This window comes from Festucalex cinctus, chromosome 3 (genome assembly GCF_051991245.1).
Source record: "Festucalex cinctus isolate MCC-2025b chromosome 3, RoL_Fcin_1.0, whole genome shotgun sequence".
Taxonomy (NCBI): domain Eukaryota; kingdom Metazoa; phylum Chordata; class Actinopteri; order Syngnathiformes; family Syngnathidae; genus Festucalex; species Festucalex cinctus.
In genome coordinates this window covers 22,018,612-22,032,752 of record NC_135413.1, presented here as the reverse complement: position 1 = coordinate 22,032,752, position 14,141 = coordinate 22,018,612, and the positions used below count along the sequence as shown (strand labels likewise).

General features: G+C 39.1%; 2 protein-coding genes across 3 annotated transcripts; both read left to right on the top strand.

Annotated features, from left to right (window-relative positions):
• Positions 1–438: 438 nt before the first annotated feature.
• On the top strand, positions 439–4,404 carry LOC144016029 (uncharacterized). 2 transcript variants are annotated; one of them, XM_077516655.1, is made up of 2 exons: positions 439–837; positions 2,035–4,404. In XM_077516655.1, exons 1-2 carry the CDS (start codon positions 735–737, stop codon positions 3,888–3,890), a joined length of 1,959 nt encoding a protein of 652 aa, XP_077372781.1. In that variant the 5' UTR covers positions 439–734; the 3' UTR covers positions 3,891–4,404. The 2 variants fall into 2 exon arrangements, with proteins under 2 accessions (XP_077372781.1, XP_077372780.1); XM_077516654.1 differs by having other exon boundaries at positions 439–867.
• A 954-nt stretch (positions 4,405–5,358) lies between these two features.
• LOC144016623 (uncharacterized) lies at positions 5,359–13,968 on the top strand. The gene is made up of 4 exons (XM_077517963.1): positions 5,359–5,850; positions 6,614–8,220; positions 10,221–10,422; positions 11,683–13,968. Exons 1-4 carry the CDS (start codon positions 5,718–5,720, stop codon positions 13,074–13,076), a joined length of 3,336 nt encoding a protein of 1,111 aa, XP_077374089.1. The 5' UTR covers positions 5,359–5,717; the 3' UTR covers positions 13,077–13,968.
• The last annotated feature ends 173 nt before the right edge of the window (positions 13,969–14,141 follow it).

Below are 14,141 nucleotides of genomic sequence, written 5' to 3'. Positions count from 1 at the left end.
AATCTTAAAGCTGAACAAGAACAAGTGTCACTTTGGGAAAAAAAAGAAATACAATACTTTGGCCACATCATAAACGCAGAAGGCTTGAGAACCGATGTTGGAAAAGTCAAAGCTATCACACGGATGCCAAGTCCAACTAATGTGAAAAAAATGGGCTTTTTGATGGTTCTGACCCAGCCATTTCAAAATAAAATACTGCCTACGGGTAGTATGTATTTCCATTCGAACGTATTTCTTGGAAAGAGATGAACGTGATACACTGCACTGACGATCAATGTTGTTAGATTAGAAGTTGTCGAGTTTGCAACTTTACAACACTGTACAGAAAGTAAACATTGTCTTATTCGTTTGTTTCTTTTTCTTTCGATTGTGGTTTAAATTAAGGTTTTTCGTGATACGAGATTTGTCCAACTGGTGTTGCCGTAAATATCACGTGACTTGACTAAACTACTCCATTCCAGGCTTCTTTTACGTAGCCACACGCAATTCACTATGTAATTTCATCCTGAATTAGGACTGAACAAACTTAAACATCTACATTTTGTGTCCTGATTAAATTCGTCTCATACTCTGCTCGTCGAAATCTATCGGCCCTGTTTAGTTGAGTTTGTTTTAGCTTAGCTTAGTTTAGCTTAGTTTGCTAGCCAAAAAAAAAAAGCAGACGCGTTTGTTTTGACAAATTGGTCTAGTAAACGCCAAGTGTGAGCGTCAAGTGTCGTGAATATCGTGTGAAAATGTTCGCAATAACGAAAGTCAAGTACGAAGAGGAGCTATGTGGAGCGCAAGAGGAGAACCAGCGACGTCAACTGCTGGACGCTGTTTGCAAGCAGCCTCGAGGTGTGTTGAACAGCAGGTTTTTGCATGGAGGTAAATATGGTGCAAAAGTAACATGTACCTTTAAAAAAAATTGTCGTAGTAAAAAAAAAAAAATGTATCTGTAGAAAGAAGTATAAATGATTATATCTGTAAAATTCGTGATTTGGAGATGTAAAAATTGTACATGTAAAAAAACACAATTGTTACAAAAAAAATAAACCTGTAGAAAGAAAACATCTAAATTTGTATATGTAAAAGTCGTAATTTGTTCCTGTACAAATGACAACTTGTAGTCAAATAAGTCACCACTAGGAGTCACAAGTGTTTCCGGATTCCTACAGGTTTTGTGTGTTTCCCTTCTCCAACACAGCTGATATATGATCAGCCCATCAGCAATCTCTGAATAAGCCTGAAAAATCCTGGAAGAGGGAAACCTCAAAACCTGCAGACTCCGGCCCTCGAGGCCCGTGTGAAATTAAGTGCAAAAGTCACGTAACTGGACATCAGCAGAAAAACCGCTTGTGACTCCTAGTGGCGACTTCTTTAACTACAGGTTGTCATTTGTACAGGTACAAATCACGACTTTTACAGATACAAATTTAGACTTTTTTTGTTTTGTTTTTTTGCGACAGGTACTTATTTATTTATTTTTTTGCAGGTACAAATCATGACTTGTAGGAAAAAAATGTACCTGTAGAAAAAGTATACATTTGTATGTGTAAAAGTCATGATTTGTACCTCCAATAACCTGTACCTGTGTGTGTGTCCGCATGCGCGCCTTTGTCTTTTCTTCATTGTGGCGCCCACAGACGCCTGCTTTCCCAGGTTTAACTACCATTGTGGGGACCGACTTGAGTTCAGACCTCTTTTTGAGTGTCAAGGCTTTTAGAGATTAGTTTTGAATTTTATTTTATTTTATTTTTTTGGCCAACATCCGTCTTTACTTTGGAAAACAATGACCGAACTGGTAACATAGTACAACATGAATCCCCACTTTTTTTTTAAATCACTGTATGAATTCGAATTAAAGACTAATCACGGGTTAATAAGCAGTAATAATAATAATGCTAATAAAAATTCAAATTAATCTGATTAAGTGATTCGAAAAATATTTGACAGTGACAGCACTAATTCTTTCACTCATGTGGCCCATGTGATAATCTTAAATATATATCATCACAATAAAGTGACTTTACCAAACCATCTTGTGTCCCGCAGACGTTGGTGAAAAATATATTTGTCCTGAGCGGCAGGAGCCAGAGTTCCCTGGTGTGAAAGAGGAGGAGGAGTGGGAGCCTCTTCAAATTAAAGAAGAGGAGCAGCCACAGCCTCTCAACATAAAAGAGGAGCAACTGCCATCATACAATAAAGAGGAGGATTTTACAGAGTTGCCCGTGACTGGTGTCCATTTGAAGACTGAAGAAGAATGTCAATATGATGAGAACAAAGGGGCGGAGCTTCCAAGCAGCAGCTCAAGACAACAAATAAAAGAAGATGATGAGGACCACCGTGGAGGATCGCAAGCAGACAGCCGGTTAGCGCCAATGTCAGAGGGTGAAGACGCGTCACACTCTCCTCACACTGATGACTTTGAACAGTCTGATAATGATGTGACATATCACACTGACGGCAAACCTTGGAAATGTTCTTTGTGTGGAAAAACTTTTGGTTCCAAGTCTCAACTGAGAAGACATACGATGGGCCACACTGGTGATAAACCCTTTGTCTGCTCTGTTTGTGGTCAAAGTTTCTCTGTGAAGGGGAGCTTAAAAATACACACAAAAATACACACTGGAGAGAAGCCCTTTGCTTGCTCAGTTTGTGGTAAAAATTTTGTTCGGAAGGGACACTTAAAAATACACACAAGAAGCCACACCGGAGAGAAGCCTTTTGCCTGCTCAGTTTGTAGCAAAAAATTTAGTAAGAATGAAAACTTAAAAAGACACACAAGAACTCACACAGGAGCGAAAACTTTTGCCTGCTCTGTCTGTGGTCAAAATTTTGCTCGGAAGGGAAACTTAAAAGAACACACAAGAACCCACACTGGAGAGAAGCCCTTTGCTTGCTCAGTTTGTAACAAAAAATTTAGTAAGAATGAAAACTTAAAAATACACACCAAAACCCACACTGGAGAGAAGGCCTTTGCTTGCTCAGTTTGTGGCAAAAAATTTTGTTGGAAAGCAAACTTAAAAATACACACAAGAACCCACACCGGAGAGAAGCCTTTTGCCTGTTCAGTTTGTGGTCAAAATTTTGCTCGGAGGGGAAACTTAAAAGAACACACAAGAACACACACTGGAGAGAAGCCTTTTGCTTGCTTAGTTTGTGGTAAAACATTTTCACATAAGGGATACTTAAAAATACACACAAGAACCCACACTAAAGAAAAGCCTTTTGCCTGCTCAGTTTGTGGTCAAAATTTTGCTCACAGGGGAAGCTTAAGAGTACACACAAGAACCCACACAGGTGACAAACCATTTACTTGCTCAGTTTGTGGCAAAAAATTTAGTAAGAATGAAAACTTAAAAATACACACAAGAACCCACACTGGTGACAAACCCTTTATTTGCTTGGTTTGTGGCCTAAAATTCTCTGGAAAGCCAAAATTAGCAATTCACACAAAAACCCACATTGAAGAGAAGCCTTTTGCCTGCTCAGTTTGTGGTAAAAGTTTCTCTGAGAAGGGAAAATTAAAAATACACACAAGAACCCACACTGGAGAGAAACCCTTTGTTTGCTCAGTTTGTGGCAAAAAAATTAGTACGAATGAAAAACTAAAAATACACACAAGAACCCACACTGGAGAGAAGCCGTTTGCTTGCTCGGTTTGTGGCTTAAAATTCTCTGGAAAGCAAAAATTAACAATTCACATAAGAACCCACACTGGAGAGAAACCTTTTGCTTGCTCATTTTGTGGTAAAAAATATTCTAATAGTCGAGGCTTTGAAATACACACAAGAATCCATACTGGAGAGAAGCCTTTTACCTGCTCAGTTTGTGATCAAGGATTCCCAAGTAAGGCTAAAGCTGAGAGGCACAAGTGTGCTGGTGAGAATAGCAGTGATGAAGCTTGATATGATCTCATTTCTGAATTTACATTTAAAATGGTGCAGAAATCATTTTTACTGCTGAATGAAGGAATGATCTGTGTATTGCACACATCTTTGACTTATCCTATTTTGAAATTGAATTTGTATTTAAAATGTTACATCAACCTGACAACTGGTTGCAGTTTAAAATTGACTACTATAATCTGGCTGGCATGTGTCCATTCATATGCACTGTGCCTTATATATTACATTTTCCATGTTTAATAAAGGTAATTACAATGACAGCGATTTTTAAATAATCTGTACAATTTTGTGATCTATTTGTGTTCTTGTATTTTTTTAGACAGGTGTTGACAATTAGCTCTTGTGTTAAAACACCTAAAGCGTTATATATAGTTTGTCGTCTTTTGTGTGAAGTTCATATCCAGTAAGTGACTGATTGATTGGTTGAAATGACTTGGGATAAACTTTGATTCATGGTGGTGAGATGATGAAAAATTGTACTTGATTATGATCCTGAATAAAGTACTGCTCTTTACATGCCTTTGTCTCGATGACGTGCACACACAACTGAAAAGGTGGCGCTCTAAAAATGCCATGCCAGTTAAGTGGGGATTTGGGGTGCTTGTGCTGTGACTCAGATGGCGTCGGGTCTAATGCGCACGTAGGGTTTGAGGCAGCTACTGCAGAGGCCAAATTCTCTGATGAGATTGGTTCAAACTGTAAGAGTGTAGTGGTGATAAATATATATTAAAACCATGCACACAAAAGTGCTCAGACACAGGGACATGCAGGATGGATGAGAGGCCAGTATTGACACCTTTTGTAAAAACAAGGTCCAATGTGTTGCATAGACTAAAAAGAATCTAAGAATTCCATTGCTTTTGAGTGTTTACTAGTAGTTCAACGTTCAGGGTTGTCACCATTACACACTATTGGTGGGAGTGGACCTAAATCCACAACATATCTATCATTCAGTCTGGTAACATTTAGTATGACTCACTCTATAAATATAACTACAATAATACATAAACTGTCATCTGTTAATACTGAAATAACTTTTTTTTTTTTTTTTGTTTGTTATAAGCCCCTCAATAATTTTAAAAATTCGTAGGAAGTACTGTGACCAGTTTTATTTGGGATTTTTGGTGGTTCTGATACGGCCATTTCAAAATAAAATACTTCCTAATAGTAATAGTTGTATGTATGTATGTATGTATGTATGTATGTATGGACGTATGTATGTCTATTCGAACGTATTTCTTTTCTACGCTCTTATATTTGAAGCACACATCACCCTGGCCTATATAAGAATTAACCTGATAGGCTACGCTGCACTGATGTTGAATGTTGTTAGATCTGAGGTTGTCGAGTTACAACTTTACAACAACACTGTACAGGAAGTAAGCATGTTTCGTACTCGTTCAAATACAGTTTAAAGAATTTATTTTTTCTTATTTCCAAAAGACAATTAATTTGAACGTGCTTTTTTTTTTTTAAATGTGTTTCGTGACACGAGATTTGTCCAACTTGTGTTGCCGTAAATATCACGTGATTTGACGACGATACTCTATTCTAGGCTTCTTTTCAGAAGCCACACGCGCTTCACTAATTCATCCTGAATTAGGACTGAACTAATTTAACATCTACATTATGCGTCCTGGTTAAATTCGTCTCAGACTGTGTAGAAATCTCTCGGCCCTGTTCAGCTTAGTTTGTTTTAGATGAGCTTAGCTTGGTTTAGCTTGCTCGCCACCAAAAAAAAAGAAAGAAGAAGAAGACGTTGTTCTCTACAAATTGGTCGAGCAGACGCTAACTGTGAGCGTCAAGTGTCGTGAATATCGTGAGAAAATGTTCGCAATAACGAAAGTCAAGTGCGAAGAGGAGCTATGTGGAGCGCAAGAGGAGAACCAGCGACGTCAATTGCTGGACGCTGTTTGTAAGCAGCCTCGAGGTGTGTTGAACAGAGCAGGTTTGCATGGAGGTAAATATGGTGTAAAAGTAACTTACACCTTAAAAAAATTGTTGTTGGAGTTAAAAAAAAAAAAAAAAAAAAGGAAGGACCTGTAGAATTTTTTTTTAATTTGTATCTGCAAAAGTTGTGATTTGGACATGTATAAAAATTTATGTGTAACAAAAAAAAATTGTTACTAAAAAAAATGTACCTGTAGGAAAAAAAAAATCTTAATTTTGTATTTGTAGAAGTGGCGATTTGTACCTGTAGAAATGACAACTTGTAATCAAGGAAGTCGCCGCAAGGAGTCATAAGTCCTGATTTTCATTTAAAGATTTGAAGTCTACCTTTGAACTGTGAATTACCCTGCTGCTCTCCAGTCACGTGACTTTTGCACCAAATATAATTTACGGGGTTTTGGCATGATTCTTACTCCATAGTCTTGCAGCATACACGTCGTTCTGGCCACTATTCAAGTTGGGTGCTGAATATATTACTTGACCCTGTGAGCCAGCAGCTCCTTCGATCTGGCATTGGCTAGCAGTTGCCTTCATTTTCTTTTTGGATTTAGAGCTGTACAATATGAAGAAAAATTAATATCTCTTATTTTTACCAGACATCTCTATTCTTGTTTGGTCTTAAAAAGAAATAAGGAAAATTGTAGAAATTGTAAATATATATATATATATATATATATATATATATATATATATATATATATATATATATATATATATATATAAACATCACAATAAATTGACTTTACCAACCATTTGTATCTTGTGTCCCGCAGACGGTAGTGAAAAACATCTTTGTCCTGAGCAACAGGAGACAGCATTACCTGGCGTGAAAGAGGAGGAGGACTTGGAGCCTCTTCAAGTGAAAGAAGAGGAGCAGCCACAGCTTCCCAACATAAAAAAAGAGGAACAGCTGCCACCATACATAAAAGAGGAGGAGAATTTCACAGAGTTGCCTGCGACTGGTGTCCATTTGAAGACTGAAGATGAATGTCAATATGAAGAGAACAAAGGGGTGGAGCCTCCAAACAGCAGCTCAAGTCAACAAATAACAGAAGATGATGAGGACCAATGTGGAGCATCACAAGCAGACAGCCGGTTAGCTCTAATGTCAGATGGTGAAGACACATCACACTCTTCTCACACTGATTACTATGAACAGTATGATGGTGATGTGACATGTCACACTGACAGTAAATGGTGGAAATGTTTTCAGTGTGGTAAAACTTTTAGCTGCAAGTCTCTATTGATAAGACATATGATCGGTCACACTGGTGACAAACCTTTTGCCTGCTCAGTTTGTGGTCGAAGTTACTCTTACAAGGGAAGCTTGAAAAGACACACACTAACCCACACTGGAGAGAAGAAGCCTTTTACATGCTCAGTTTGTGGTCAAAATTTTGCTTCCAAGGGAAGCTTAAAAAGACACACAAGAACACACACTGGAGAGAAGCCTTTTTCTTGCTCAGTTTGTGGTCAACATTTTGCTCACAAGGGATACCTAAAAATACACACAAGAACACACACAGGAGAGAAGCCTTTTGCTTGCTCAATTTGTGGTAAAAAATTTGCTGTGAATGAAAACTTAAAAATACATGCAAGAACACACACTGGAGAGAAGCCTTTTGCTTGCTCAGTTTGTGGTCAAAATTTTGCTCAGAAGGGGAATTTAAAAATACACACAAGAACCCACACTGGGGAGAAGCCTTTTACCTGCTCTGTTTGTGGTCAACTTTTTGCTTCCAAGGAAATCTTAAGACAACACACAAGAACTCACACTGGAGAGAAGCCTTTTACCTGCTCTGTTTGTGGTAAAAAATTTGCAAAGAAGTTACACTTAAAAATACACACACGAACCCACACTGGAGAGAAGCCCTTTGCTTGCTCAGTTTGTGGCCTAAAATTCATTTGGAAGCAAAATTTAACACAACATTCAAGAATCCACACTGGTGAGAAATCTTTTACCTGCTCTGTTTGTGGCCGAAGTTTCTCTGAGAAGGGAAGCTTAAAACAACACACACGAACCCACACTGGAGAGAAACCTTTTACCTGCTCAGTTTGTGGTCAAAATTTTACTCAGAGGGGGAACTTAAAAAGTCACATGCGAACCCACACTGGGGAGAAGCCTTTTGCCTGTTCAGTTTGTGGTCGAAAATTTGCTCATAATGAACATTTAAAAAGACACACAAGAACCCACACTGGTGAGAAACCTTTTACCTGCTCAATTTGTGGTAAAAAATTTGCTCATAATCAAGACCTTAAAAGACACACAAGAACTCACGCTAGTGAGAAAACTTTTACCTGCTCAGTTTGTGGTCAAACATTCCCAAGAAAGGCTGAAGCTAAGAAGCACAAGTGTGCTGGTGAGAATAGGAGTGATGAATGAAGCTTGATATGATCTAATTTATGACATTTTTACAACCGACTTTTGTTAAAGCTATACACCACTTATGCATCGTTTTCCAGTATTGGGTTTGGCATTGTGTACAAAGAATAAAAGTGCAAACATCTCTGGCATCTTATTCCCTGAATTTTATTTTAAACAGATTAACGTATCAAATTTCGAACCACCGTGAGAGACGCCATGTTCCTGGTCACCTGATCGTGATGATTTATCCCATGCGTACCTGGAGGCCGTCTTCGCTCATTTCAATGGGAATTTGCTTACATAATGTGCAAGAAAAAGACTTTTTCAATCCCAAATACTGCGCCAATTCTGTTCAGAGTAAAGTCTTCAACACGTCCGGTTTCATGTTATTTCGTGTGGGGGTGGCCGCTCCTAATGTGAACTAAAGCATGCTTAGCACACGACATGTAGTTTAGCATAGCAGAGTAAAAGTCACCCGGATGTTTACTGTCAACTTTAAGTCGCCGGTAGCTGGGGCTGCCAGTTTTATCCGGCTTTCGGTGTCCTCCGTGGGTGTACTGCTTTTGAAGAAGTGCTTCTTTGTTGTAACGCCGTGGGACACGATCATTCCCCGCGAATCCAATGTTGCTACTGGCAGCCATGTAATTCAATGTGTATTTTACCTACGTGATAAGTCACGATGATCACGTGACTCTCCAAAATGCCCAATACAGTACAGTATAATCATAATTGCTCAATATAAATTGGCAATTTTTTTTCAGGGAAGAGTTGAAATTAACCATTTCACAGAATAGCTGGTTAGATTTCCATAAGTCTTGTGTTCCTTTAATCATTTTTCTCCTGGCTTCGTCCAGCGCTTTATATCGTATTTTCTCACTTCCGGCACTCCTGGAAATCATTTCATCATCTTTAAGTGAAACACCCAAGGTTTGAAGACGACTGGAAACCTTTTGTAGTGAAAACCTAAGACTTCTTAAAAAGGGCAAAAATGGCACACAATTCTAAAAGGAATTCAAAATGGCTGACTTCCTGCTAAGGTTTATCATATGGCTCCTAAAGACTTTTTGTAGGTTTTAGGTTGATGGATATGCCTCACAATTTTCACAAATCTCTGTGAACCGCACAACCAGGAATGTTTGATATTGATTATCTATACTCTGTATGTTCTGTCATCAAAAAACCCAAACATCTAATATAGTTCTTTTTACCTCCTCATCAGCACAAATCTCTGTACTTACATGGCCCGCTCAGTGGCCGACTGAAGCTCGAGCAGTTCAGACTCTGTGTTGGGCATGTCTGTATAAACACTGTGACAACAAGTTCATTGTCAGCAATTTAATCACATCCCATTCCCTCGCAAAACATTTTGCGTTCGGCGCAGTTACATTTTGCGTTCGGCGCAGTTGTTTTGCGAGGGAACGCAAAGTTGTTTTTTTCGCCAACTATGTTACCTTCGCTGCGCCGTAAACACTTCCGGGTCATCTTCCATGTGAACAAAAGCGACGAGGACGGAACGTTTCTAAACATGAAACAAAACAGTGGGAAAGCTTTCCCAAAGCAACTAGCAACTATTTTTCCACTGCTTTGTTTACACGTCGCTTTTGTTCACATGGAAGATGATATTTCATCTTGCCTCGTTTACAGTGGTCACGTGATATTCGGCAGGTCCGAAGCTTCGACACGCCTCCGCTTCATTTGCTCCTAATCAGATTCGAGCGTAACACTTCTGTCCGACTGGCGTTGCCGTAGATTCCACATGACTGAAGATGCGCTATTCCAGGCTGCTTTAACGTAGCAACACGCGCTTCGCTATTTCGTTCATAATAATTCATCCTGAATTCCTAATGAACGAACTTAAACTCGACACTGTGCGTCCATCGCAACTTTATTGAAGTCAAAAATAACTGCTACATCGTATCTGGTTAAGTTTGTCTCAGACGGTGCTCGTCGAAATTTCTCGGCTTTGTTTAGTTTCGCTTATCTTAGTTTAACTTAGTTGCTAGCCACCAAAAAAGGAGACGCGTTTATTATCCTTATCGACAAATTGGCTCAGCAAGCCAAGTGTGAGCGTAAAGTGTCGTCAATATCGTGTGAAAATGTTCGCAATATCGAAAGTCAAGTACGAAGAGGAGCTTTGTGGAGCACGAGAGGAGAACGAGCGACGTCAACTATCTGCGGCTGTTAGCAAGCGACCTCGTGGTGTTTTGAACAAAGCAGGTTTGTCACTTAATACTTTACAACAATACGCTATGTCTGTATTTATTTGGACCGGGTCCGTGTCTCTTTTGTTCATTAGATATCATGTTTCGAAAAATATATTATTTAAAAAATCTATATATATTTTATTTGATTTTCGTTTTAAAATAGAAACACCAAAATTGAAATATAGCTTGATTTTCTCGTTTGGATGTCTGGGACGGCTAACTGCTTGATTTAAATTTTTATTTCAGAAACGCTTTTTTTTTTTTTTTTTTTTTTTTTAAATCAACACAATCTGATGTTACACAACAAATCCATAGATCACAGAGCATTAGCAGCAGTACATGTAACAAAAAAATAAAAAATAAAAAAATAAATAAAACTTGCAGCAGTCAACTCACCATTCAAACAAACTTCCAAGTCTATAGGGAGTCGCGTGAAAAGTTTCACTCAAATACAACAATGTATGTTCAGTTTTCTTATCATTTACAATGGGAAAATATTTATGGGGAGAGGTTTGTCTAAAAAAAAATTCACAGAAATAAATTTGTGATTCACGTGTTTTTGAGATCCACAAATACATCTGTGATTTTCACGTGTTTTTCAGATACACAAATATTTTCACGATTTTCATGTTTTTTTAGATCCACAAACATTTTCTTGATTTTTCATGTGTTTTTCAGATGCACAAATATATCTGCGATTTATATGTCTTTTTAAATTTTGTGTGTGCATTTTCCATGACTTTTGCTTACGAGTTGTCGAAAGTGCGTTGGTGGATCATCAACACCCAGGCTCGCTCTTAGCTCTCTCCACCTGACAAACGCTGCTCCTATATTTATCTGCGTCCTCTTGTGACGCTGGTCTGAAAGTTTTTTACTTCTTTGTATTCCGTGGAGTCTCCATAAGGGATTGAGACGTATCGGGCGCAGGTCTCTTTAAATCCAGTTTGAATTAGCTGTCCTGTCCGTGAAGTTGCGTGAACAATTGCGAGAGCTAACAGGGACGATAGCGTGCACGCGCATGACGTCATGCTCAGAGCCACAGTTAAAGATTCTGGCCCGAATGCTCCAACATTTTTTCCTTTTAAAGAAAAATAGGGGCAACAGTCATTGTGCCACAATGGTGCCTTCTGTCCATACAATTCTTAAAACGTGCGGGTGAAAAATATGGTTATTTTAACACTAAAATTTGAGTCTAATCTTGCATCGTGCACCTTTTAAATATAACATACATAATATTAATTTTACCAAGCCTTGTGTATCTTGTATCCCGCAGACATCAGTGAAATATATCTTTGTCCTGAGCGTCAGGAGCCAGAGCCAGAGGAGCAGCTTCCGCCATACATAAAAGAGGAGGAGGACTTCACAGAGTTGCCCGTGACTGGTGTCCATTTGAAGACTGAAGATGAATGGCTATATGAAGAGAACAAACGGGTGGAGCCACCAAGCAGCAGCCCAAGACACCAGGAGCCAGAGTTCCCTGGCGTGAAAAAGGAGGAAGACTTGGAGCCTCTTGAAGTTGAGGAAGAGGAACAGCCACAGCCTTTCAACATAAAAAAAGAGAAGGACCTGCCACCATACATTAAAGAGGAGAAGGACTTGGCGCCTCTTCAAGTTAAAGAAGAGGAGCAGCCACAGCCTCTCAACATAAAAAAAGAGGAGCAGCTGCCACCATACATTAAAGAGGAGGAGGACTTCACAGAGTCGCTCGTGACTGGTGTCCATTTGAAGACTGAAGATGAATGTCAATATGAAGAGAACAAAGGGGCGCAGCCTCCAAAAAGCAGCTCAGGACAACAAATAACAGAATATGATAAGGACCACCGTGGAGGATCACAAGCAGACAGCCAGTTAGCTCCAATGTCAGATGGTGAAGACACGTCAGACACTGATGACTCCGAACAGTCTGACAATGATGTGACATGTCACACTGACAGTAAACGTTGGAAATGTTCTCAGTGTGGAAAAACTTTTGGCTGCAAGTCTCATTTGAGAAGACATGTGATGGGCCACAAGGGTGACAAACCTTTTGGCTGCTCAGTGTGTGGTCAAAATTTTGCTTGCAAGGAACAGTTAAAAATACATACAAGAACACACACAGGAGAGAAGCCTTTTGCTTGTTCAGTGTGTGGTCAAAATTTTACTTGCAAGGAACAGTTACAAATACACACAGGAGCCCACACTGGAGAGAAGCCTTTTGCTTGCTCAATTTTTGGTCAAAGTTTCTATGAGAAGCGAAGATTTAAAAAACCCACACAAACCCACACTGGAGAGCTTTTTGCCTGCTCAGTTTGTGGTAGAAATTTTGCTTGTAATGGAGACTTACAAAGACACACAAAAACCCACTTTGAAGAGAAGACTTTTTCCTGCTCAGTTTGTGGTAAAAAATTTACTCAAAAGGCATACTTAAAAACACACACAAGAATACACACTGGAGAGAAGCCTTTTTCCTGCTCAGTGTGTGGTAAAAAATTTGCTCACAATGGACACTTAAACTCACACACAAGAACCCACACTGGAGAGAAGCCTTTTTCCTGCTCAGTTTGTAGTAAAAACTTTGCTCGCAAGGGAACCTTAAAAAAACACATGGAAATACACACTAGAGTGATGCCTTTCACCTGTGTAGCAATTATTGCCCCGTCACCTTCAGGATTTTTGTTTTCCTTGTGAAACATTTCCCTCCTGGAAAAGTGTTCACTCAACTGGATCAACTGTGGCTTCTACACATACCACGGACCATTCAAGAGTCCAAAACTCTTTGAACTCTGTTCTAGCAAGGGACTTAAATTCCGCTTTTACAGCCACAGGAAACGCGTAACTAGACGCCTATGGAGATCTGATAGCCTTTATTAGGCCAAACTAGCGTTTACGATTGATTATAAAGTGAACTGTCAGAACTGTCTTATTAAGTTGTCCAGTACATTTGTTGATGACATTCCTTGGAAGTTACCATAGACCAAGATTGCCCCCAAGTGGTAACAATCGGAATAACCTCAATCACCCTGCCCGCTCAGACGTAATCCAAATTACACGACTGTTTGTATCTAAACATTTTTCTTGTGTATAAAGTGTTAAAGTTGTATGTCTACCTCAAATGAACGATGTGTGTAATTAATGCAGTCATCTAGTTTAGCCAATTAGAAGTTTAGCGGATTAAGTAACTTGATGATAGCATTAGGGTTTGAAACGTGTTTAGATATGTCTTGTTTTTGTGAAGCCTTGGCATGTCAATTCTTGCTAAATTCCAAGGTTTTGTGTCCAAAAACTTGGCCTCAAAGCCAAGCCTGCTTCTGACGCACTAAAGGGGCGGGCCAACTCTTAACACCTGTTTGAGTTTAAAAGCTAGCGCACAAAGAACTTTTGATACCAAATAAAGGTTTGACAAGTCAAACAATTCCATCTTTTTCCCCATTCACCTTTCCCATTGCTTCTTATCTTAGTTCGTTAGGGTTGCATGTTTTTTTTTTCATCTTTTATTCACATTTTATTTCCGTCTTTAATAAGTTAGGCTGAATGATACTGTATATTTGTGATTACCAAATAAACTTGTCTAGAAGTGCCATCTTTGAATCACTGTTTTTGAGTGACAAAAATCCATGTGGTGCCCCTAGAGGTTGTTCAGGGAATTACAACTCTCTTCACTACCGTCCAAATTATTTTGTTCCAAAGCTTGTTGTAAACTTACTGCTCCGATTCCGTGGCCTCACGATGCAGTTTGCAGGAGAACTCAATAAA